The sequence below is a fragment of the Oratosquilla oratoria genome, chromosome 34 (assembly GCF_046742065.1).
Source record: "Oratosquilla oratoria isolate Oo_2021 chromosome 34, ASM4674206v1, whole genome shotgun sequence".
In the NCBI taxonomy this organism is placed as follows: Eukaryota; Metazoa; Arthropoda; class Malacostraca; order Stomatopoda; family Squillidae; genus Oratosquilla; species Oratosquilla oratoria.
Genome location: NC_134810.1, coordinates 22090540 through 22100539, shown reverse-complemented (window position 1 = coordinate 22100539; position 10000 = coordinate 22090540). Strand labels below are relative to the sequence as shown.

General features: G+C 40.2%; 1 protein-coding gene across 2 annotated transcripts in view; it reads right to left on the bottom strand.

Annotated features, from left to right (window-relative positions):
• Window positions 1-2556: 2556 nt before the first annotated feature.
• Window positions 2557-10000, bottom strand: part of LOC143018104 (uncharacterized) — a 22448-nt gene continuing 15004 nt past the window's right edge. For both annotated transcript variants that reach the window (XM_076173225.1, XM_076173224.1), the window contains exons 3-4: window positions 9012-9128; window positions 2557-4249 (exon numbers count right to left, since the gene is read on the bottom strand). In XM_076173225.1, the coding sequence (XP_076029340.1) occupies window positions 3431-4249; window positions 9012-9128 (936 nt within the window). In that variant the 3' untranslated portion in view covers window positions 2557-3430. The remainder of the gene's footprint in view (window positions 4250-9011; window positions 9129-10000) is intronic.

The following is a 10000-nucleotide window of genomic DNA, read 5'->3' as shown; positions in this document are numbered from 1 at the left end:
TCACCCGGCGGCAGGAGTGGCAAATAGCACAACATTGAGTTGCTCTTTGACAGCAGGAGATTTCATCACCTGAATGAAATCATCCGGTGGTAGTAGTAAAAACATGATGATGACATCAATATTATCATATTTATTTATCTTTATTTTTATTCATTCATTTATTAATTTATTTACTTATTTCATCTATTTATTCATTCATTTATCTAGTTATTTATTTGTTTATTTCGTTTATTTATTCATTATTTATTCACTTATTTGTTAATTTATTTATTCAATTACTTATTCATTTATCAATTTACATATTCGTCTATTCATTTATTTATTTATTTATGAAGATGAGCCCCTGCCCTCCTGGGGAAGGTACCCCAAAGATGAATAGAATCGTGTTGTGCCAGGCACTCAAGCACTCCAGGAAGACGAATGCCACCTGAAAGGGTAACAAGTAATGGGGTTACCAGAGCCTATCTGTCTCCGGGTTACTAAGGGTATTGTTAGTATAGTATCGTAATCTCTTCTCTTCGGACGACCGAAGTCTAGAGATTAGATGATTACGTAACTAGATATATGATCAATAGTTTGTTGGTTCTGTTGTAGTTAATGTCAAGAGGTTTTTGTTTAATCCCATGCTATGCGATCTCACACTAAGCGAGGTAGTATGCAATCTCATGCTATGCGAAACATTAAGTTGATAGTTTCATACTATGCGAACTCGTATGTAAACGACCTCATACTGTGCGAGGTGCATATCATCGATCTCATACTATGTGAGGTAGTATGTTAACGACCTCATACAATGCGAGGTAATATGTAAACGATCTCGCACTATACGTGGTCGTATGCAAGCTTTAGTTATGTGTGGTAGTATGTAAACGATCTCATACTATGCGTGGTCGTATGCGATCGCTATTTGAGGTAGTATGTTAACGATCTCATGCTTTATGAGGTAATGTGTTCACGATCTCATACTCAAAATTAAATTTTACAAATATTTGTAAGGGAAGAGCATACCAACAGAACACCTTAAGTCCATAACTAGGTCGAATTCTAAGAATAGATAATTAATCGAAGAAATGAATGAACAAACAAATCAAACCATTGGCAGGCATTACAGCGTTTATCTAAATAAATCTTAAAGCTTCGAACCATACTATATTGCACTGCATTTACGGGAAGTTTATTCCATTCATTGACTACACGGTTGGCGAAGCTGTCTCTACCTACTGCTGATCACTTTTTAACTTCTGTCTCTCCTTTCTGCTGACCTATTTTACCACTTCTGTGACTCCATCTTTTCCGGGGTAGATCCCCGTTCTGAATGGCAAACCGATATATCAAGAACCTAAGAGCCTATTCAAGGTTCAATGTTACCCCTTAAATTAATAAAACTCATCCTCACCCTTAAAATCTACATTGAATCTCCGTGTTGAAGTTGTATCTACTGATCAGTTCATTTGCCTAACATCAGATTTCTGGACGTTGCAGACATGGGCGAGAATACTATTCTCGGTAATGGACTCACCGCCCATACATGCAAAAGACAAACCAGCAAATTGTCTGTGTTCTTCTCTGGATGACAGTGGCGGTGAAGCCTCTGCCAAGGACAACAAGTCAATATTCTCGCTTATGTTCGTAGACGCTGTTTGAGTGGACAAGGCTCTAGAAGAAAGGGGACAGCTCGCCTCGACCCTGGGATATGGCTTCTCTTTATCTCAGAAACTGGGACCTTCGATATGGAGGGACAAGATAAGTAGTTAGGGATGGACATTGACCTTGTGTTGTGAGACGTGAAGGTATTGGATCACCTGTTTGTATGTGCCCCTGCTTGTAATATATATGTGCATTTGTGTGTGTCTGTATATGGATGTATGTATGTGTGTGTGTGTGTGTGTGTGTGTGTGTGTGTGTGTGTGTGTGTGTATGTGTGTGTGTGTGTACAGTGTGTGTGTGTGTGTGTGTGTGTGTGTGTTGTGTGTGTGTGTGTGTGTGTGTGTGTGTGTGTGTGTGTGTGTGTGTGTGTGTGTGTGTGTGTGTGTGTGTGTGTGTGTGTGTGTGTGTGTACAGTGTGTGTACAGTGTGTGTGTGTGTGTGTGTGTGTGTGTGTGTACAGTGTGTGTGTGTGTGTGTGTGTGTACAGTGTGTGTGTGTGTGTGTGTGTGTGTGTGTGTGTGTGTGTGTGTGTGTGTGTGTGTGTGTGTGTGTGTGTGTGTGTGTGTGTGTGTGTGTGTGTGTGTGTGCGTTTATATGTTTGTGTGTCTATATGTATATATGTATACATATGTATATGTGTATAAGCGTATGTATTTGCATATATGTATGTATGTGTGTATGCGTGCATCTGTATTTGTGTGTATGCAATTGTGTATATTTGTTTATATGTTTATGATCATATGTGTCGTTGTGTATGTGTGTGCATGAGCGGGAGGACACGCAAATAACTTCCAAAATTTTGGATTTTCGAGAGGCTTGCTTATTTATGCATGGAAGTGTCATGTCCTTCGATAGCACTGACATAATTTCATTTTGTTTCGTCCAAAGCAGAAGAAAAACAATTCTGTCTCTATCAATTTTCCACTTTTTTTATTTAAACATATATCTACATAAATAATGCGCTCGTATAAACAGTTCCTTTCAGGTAACAGGTCAGCGCCTTTGTGTGAGGAAGATGCAAAGGCAAATAGTCAAGAGAATAAATTGAAGAATAGTAAAGAAAGAAAAAGAAAAAAGAAAAAGAAAATGGAAACAGTGGATGTGATGAAATAAATTGGAAGCATTATTTAACAAACTCTGTGCCCCTGAATGAGTATATAAAAGATCTAAACTAATTTGAAATAAGACAAATGCATTGGAAGCGAAAACAACGCGAGAGGAAAAGGATAAGATATGAATGTGAATGCGGTAAACGAGATAAGAAAGGATAGCACAAAGACTGGAATTAGAAGGAAGAGAATGAATATCAAATATGAAAACATTCGAAAAGTATAGGAGAGTCATTTCATCGGGTCACGGAAGAGGCAGAAAGGGGGGAGAGAACGAAATGGAGAAAGTTGGTTTTAGAGGGATGGAAGAACAACAGAAATGAGAAAGAAGATGAAGGAAAAGAAAGGGAGATGAAAGAGATGGAAGAAGGGGTAAAAGGGATAAGGGAAAAGGTGAAAGAACAGAGAAGTGGAAGTGAGGAGACAATGATGGGGAAAGGAGTGATGTCATAGAAAAGTGAGACGGAAAATAGGGAGGATGTAATTGGAAAGAGTGGGTTGGGGAAGGTGCAGGTCGAGGGGCTGGTTGGGGGGGGGAAGAGAGAGGGGAGAGGCGGATAATGGCTCATTCCTAGATGCCCATTCTGTTGGGAAGATTCTGTTCTGGGTACCCAAAGGTGATGAGGTTCCTCTGACGGGCGGTCAGTGGACTGACGCGATTTGAGTTCTTGTCCTCAAATGGCCATACGATTACGTAGCCCAGCAGCCGAAGAATTGAAACTGTCTATACTGTAGGTCGAGTGCCATTCGTTCCCGTTGCTAATACCTTGCAAGTTCGTCCCACTCGAAGTACGAGCGATATCCGAAGGGGCCTGTGTCGAGTTTGCCTGCTGGCGAAATCGCAAAAGAAGAAACACCAGGATCGCACCCTCTATGACGGCAAGGAAGGTAGGCACCATCCATTGCCAGGCCTTGAGAGCAACTCTCTGGACTCCACACTTCAGGGACTGCTTCAACTGTGCTTTTGGATGAGAAGGGTCCTGGGCTGGTTTCCCTTCTGCGACTTGTTCCTCCTCTTCGTCGTCGTCGCCTGAAACGCTGAGCTTCCCGCTGAAAGCAGAGAGAGAGACGAGACCTCGCGGTTGGACCACAACGCCCTCTCCTACAGATGTACCGACACGGGAAGCCCAGAAATTCGCGCGAGCTCCTGGCCCTACCAAGACACCTGCTCCTTCTATAGCAGTAACGTTACTATTGCTTATGATGAGGTTGCTCCCTTTGGCTAGGGCTATCCCTTGTAGAACCTTGATCTCCGATTTGTCGATGTTCACGGTAATGCCCTTCGGGACGGGGACCTTGAGGTTGAGGGTCCCGATCTTCGAGTCGTCCACGGTCAGCTGTTGAACCTCCTCTTCCATTTCGATCTCGTCTGCTCCTGAGAACTTCTCGAGGTCGACACGGTTTACGTGACTTGGGATAAGGTTGACGTGAGAGTTGACGAGTTTTAGGGAAGTGGTGATTCCTTCACACAGCTGATTCTTCGCGAAGATCACCTGTGAAGAAGAAGTGGAATCTTAGTACATTTCAATGACCTTTGAGTCCATAGAGGTTTCAGTTGTGAATATATGTATGTCTGGGCTCAAGGACGTTTGCAGTGTTTACATCAGGGTAAAACATTATTCACCCATACACATTTTGGTCAGACATTGGTAAATTCTTTGTGTAAATTAGGACAAGTTAGGTTTACTTAAATTAGATTGGCTAACTACGATTAAGGTTGGATTAGATTTGGTTTGGTTTAGTTAGGAAGTAAGGTTAGAGTAGGTGAGGTGGTTAGATAAAGTATATTATGATAACGTTATGGTAATGTAAGAGAGTCAGATAACAATATTTGATCTTAGTTTGTCCTATCGAACTTGGAAACGATTTAACAAAGAACATAAACAAAGGGTGCCTGGTACAACACTCTTTACCCAGCAAGAATTTTCATATTTCGGTACAGTTTAATATAGAATTGCACTATAGTTAAAGTTTATATGGTAACATAAGCAACTTTTTATATGTTTGATAAGAGTAAATGTATAGGCTACTTATATGTAACCACTTTTGAGTTTTAGCGTTTAGTATTATTATTGAAAAATATATATATGGTTTTAATGTTGGTTGAAGGTATTATGACCTTGAATCTAACGTTTCAAGGCCATTTAAGGTCAAAGGTCTTCATGTCAAGTGATAGCCCTTATAAGGCTTTATGTAGATAATTGCAAAAATTCACAATTTATAAGACTTTTCGAGCTAATATTTATGAAAAAATATACAATTTTCTATCTATAAAAGTTTACAAAGAAAGAGCATACCTACAGGAAATATTTTGGTCCATATCAAGGTCAGATGCTAAGAATAGATAATTAAACGAAGAAATAAGTTAACAAGCAAGCCACACAATTGGCAAGCATTATAGAATATTGCTTAGGTCTTTATCTAAATGAATCTTAATTCTTCGAACAATGCTACATTGCACTGACTCTGCAGGAAGTTTATTCTATTCACTGACAACACGGTTGGCGAAGTCGTTTCTCCTCAGTTCCAAGTTAAATCTATATCCTTACAGCTTGTCTAGATCCTGACACCAAAGTATTGGGGGTTTGATTAAATAATAATCTAAACTGTCAATGCGATTATATGTAACTGCCGGAAGGCTCTCCTGAATATAGACGTCCACCTCGTAGTACAGTTGGTAGCGTCCTCGGTTCAAGATGGTATAGTGCAGTCGAGGGTTCGAATCTCGTAGGCTAAGCTATGTGATTATCACTATGTATTGCACTATAACAGAGAAACAAGGTAGATAACTATACTTTTGATTTAAGACAAACCAGACAATTTTTATGAAAGTTAAAAAAAGTCAGTGATCATGTTCTTGGGCATTACATTATTTCAAACGTTTTTTGAAATGTTTCGAAAAAGAAACAAACAAAAAATAGGAAAGAAGCAATCAAAAAGGTAAGAGGGCAATGAGTCAGAGAGACACAAAAGTTGACAGAGGCAAAGAGATAAAAAATATAAACAAAAGGACAGAGACAAATAGACAGGAAAACAAAAAGACAAAGGCAAAGAGAAAAAGATACATATATACATACATACATACATACATACATACATACATACATACATACATACATACATACATACATACATACATACATACATACACATATCAACGTCTTTATCACCCTTACAAGAGAGGTAGCCAAAGTCAAAGGCACAAGTTCACTCCCACCCCTTTCATCCCCACATACTCCACTCCAATTCACCACCTCTCCCCCTTTTCTTGGCTCCTCCTGGATGACGGGTCATCCCTGCATCTCGCCCACTGCCCTGGGTAAGAAGCAATACAGCAAGGCACAGCACATCCAGAGCAAGTCTGCTTTATTTAATCGGCGACACACCTTCTCCGTCCTCTCATGCAGAAAAAGAGTAAATGGGGAAAAATCCCTTCGGGCTATGTCAAAATATCATTCACACATACTTCCTCATCCCACCCATCCCCCCACCTACATCTTTACATGCATCACAGCATCATCCATACACAACCATTCTCCATTCACCCCTATCTTTTGTCTTCTCTTTTCCTTTCTCAACAGACATTCCCCTCTTTCCCAATGCCCTTTTACCTAATCCATTCATTTCATCCTTGGTCGCTCCATTATGTTCACTCCTTCCACCTTTCCCTCCCACACCTCTTTTACTAATCTTTCTTCACTCATTCTTTCCATGTGTCCAAACCATCCCAATATTCTTTCATCAACCCTATCTCTCAACTCCCTTTCCACCCCCGCTCTCCTCCTCACCTCGTTTCTTATTTTCTTCATGCTGGTGACCCCTACTTTACTTCACAGGCATTTCATCTCAAACACATTCAAACTGTTATGTTCCACATTTTTGCCCTATACAGTGCTGTCGGCACAATTATTTCTTCATACAATCTCCTTGCATCCATTCCCAAATGTCCATTTCTCATTACTTTTTAATCCCCCAAGGCATTTACTTGCTTCTCTCAATCTACATTCCACCTCCACCTCCACTCCTCCCTTTCCCGCTACATTCGCACCCAAGTGTCTAAAACTATCCATTTCCTCCAGTCTCTTCCCCTTAATGCATACTTCCAAATTGTTGCCATCTTCTCCCTTTGTACATCTCATCACCTTAATTTTACCCACACTTATCTTCAACTTCCTTCTTTGCCATATTTTTTCAATTTTCTTTAACCATCTTTAGTCCCCAGCCCATTACACTTGCATTTATCTCACGCCCCACCCCATCCATGTATAAATTGAACAGCCAAGGCGACATAACACATCCCAGGTGAAGTCCCACTTTTACCTCAAACCACTTACTCTCTCAATTTCTAATTCTAACACAGTCTCTATTATTCTCGTAAAAAACTCTTGATTGATCTTGATAAATTTCCTTCTATCCCATATATCTGCAACACCTCCCACAGTGCCTTCCTGTCTACCCTATCATAAGCCTTTTCCAAATCCATGGAGGCCCAAAAACATTCTTACCTTTACCTAAAGCTTTCTCACACATCTGCCTTACCACAATAATCTGGTCCACGTAACCCCTACCTGTCCTAAAATCCACACCGTTCCTTACGAATTACTCCTTCTGTTCCTCTTTTAATCCTCTCAATCAAAACTCTCCCATAAGCCTACCCAACTATAATCAATAAACTGATCTCTCTGAAACTACTACGCTCATACTTGTCCACCTTTCCTTTGTAAAGCAGAACTATACAGGCACTCTATTCATACGGTACTCTACCTTCTTTTAGGCAAACATTAAACAACCTCACCAGCCAGTCCACCATCACTGTACCTCCCTTTTTTAGACACTCCGTATGGCACCCATCCAACCCAGGTGCCTTACCTGCTCTCATCATTTTAATAACTACTTTCACCTTATCTTTCCCTAGAAAAATAATGAAAAAAGACGCAAAAAAAAATAAAAAAATAAAAAACGAAACGAAGGAACAAAACAATAAATCAGCGAATTAAAAAAGACACAACAAATAGAGAAATTTGAACAAAAACAATACTTCCGAAGGATTTCACTTGGGCGAGGCAATAATCTATACCACCATTGGAACACCAGCATTTGTAAGATGTATATCTTCACATGAAGAAAAAAGAATATGGGTTTGGCAGATAATGTAATTCAACGATATTTAGGAATTACGGGAAAATTGTATGCATACATACATACATACATACATACATACATACATACATACATACATACATACATACATACATACATACATACATACATACACACAAACACATACATACATACATCATTATCACCAGTAGTCCATCGGTTTCGATGATGACTGTGGTGTGAGGAAGTTGACTTTTGTTCCTCTCATTGACAAGCTCCTCTAAGGACCATTAGTCCTGCCTTTGACCGGCAAAAACGTCCGCATAAGCTACACTGAAACTGCGTCGTTGTTGGTACTATGTAACGAGTTTCATATTTCTTAATTAAGGAGGGAATTGCGACACTTCTGCGCCACAGCTTGCTTGGTTTCATTAACATTTTGTTGCCACTTTTTCCTGTCATCAGCGTCCTTCTCCCACGCGTTGCGGTCAATCCTTCTGGATTTCATGTGGCGTTTCAGAACATTCTTGCACCAAAGCTTCTGTCCTTTTTGGTTTCTTCTTCCCTCTTTGAGCTCTACATACATACATACATACATACATACATACATACATACATACATACATACATACATACATACATACATACATACATACATACTATCGGAAAATTTTCGAAACACTGGACTCAGAGTAACACTGAGTCTAGTGTTTCGAAATTTTTCCGATATCATGGCTCCTGGACTCCAGCTCTTTTCGAACATACATACATACATACATACATACATACATACATACATAATACATACATACATACAAAACGTTTTTCGAACTAAGAAATAGGAAAATGACCTGTTGCACTGACCTGATAGATCCATATATGACCTGTGCTAACGATCAGATGAATCTGGCGCCTAGATTGCACATGTGTATATAGAAACTCTTTGCAGATAGAATGATTGAACCTACCGTGGTGAGGTACAAGGGCTGTATCTTCCTTCAAGGATTAAAGAGGTCCTGCAGCGGACCACTATATAGAAACTCTTTGCAGATAGAATGATTGAACCTACCGTGGTGAGGTACAAGGGCTGTATCTTCCTTCAAGGATTAAAGAGGTCCTGCAGCGGACCACTAAGACTGAGTCCCGTGTACTCACCTCGTGGACGTGGACGAAGGTGATGGGGACGCACGCGGCCCAGGGGACGCGGACGCTCTGTGCATTACGGATGTAGAGCCGCTTCATCCCTTCCTTTACCTTCTCGAGGTAAACTACCTGCAGAAGAAACCTTTATCATCAGTGAGAAGCATACGCCAGGAGGCGATGAGTAGCTGTGACCGAAGTCATTGTATTCGTCCTATGCGGTTGGGCTGTTGAGGAATCGGAGAGAAATGAACGCGGGACTCGAACTCGTGACTAGGAGGATGCGAGACCTATAGAACTCTGATTATGTTATCAGTGCAGAAAGTGTCGTTAGTGTAAAACAGAAATTTCAAGCTGGAACACAGAGAGATTTCTTTATTTTTACATTTTTCTTGATTGATGACGGGTGTTAAGTTTTACGTACTCTTTCCTCCCCCCCCCAAAAAAAAAAATCTACACACAAACTCGCTGATACAATAAAACAAATTGGTCAAAGTCTTCTGAAAGGTAATTCTGTATGGTGCGTTACTTTGGTAGGCATAATAGTTATGTTTGTCACTATTTTTTATGGGGGAGGGGCTACGGTGATAGTCATGTTGCCAAATGCACGAAATAAGCAAGGGAGGTCCAGGTACCAAAATACAACAGGATTTGACAGATGCTAGATGACCTCTCAAATTTGTAGACCATTTGAAAAAGAAATAATGAATGGTCGAACGTTTTCGTCTATCTTGACACCGTCTGGTTGTCTCACCACCAGGGATGAAAAAGTCGACATCAAAGGTAAAGAAAACGAAGGAAAAGAACGCTACAAAGAGGACGAAGAAAAAGAAGCCAAAGAGGACGAATAAAAAGAAGACGAAGAAAGAGAAGAGGAAGACGAACAACAACAACAACAACAACAACAACAACAACAACAACAACAACAACAACAACAACAACAACAACAACAACAACAAACAACAACAACCAACAACAACAACAACAACAACAACAACAACAAC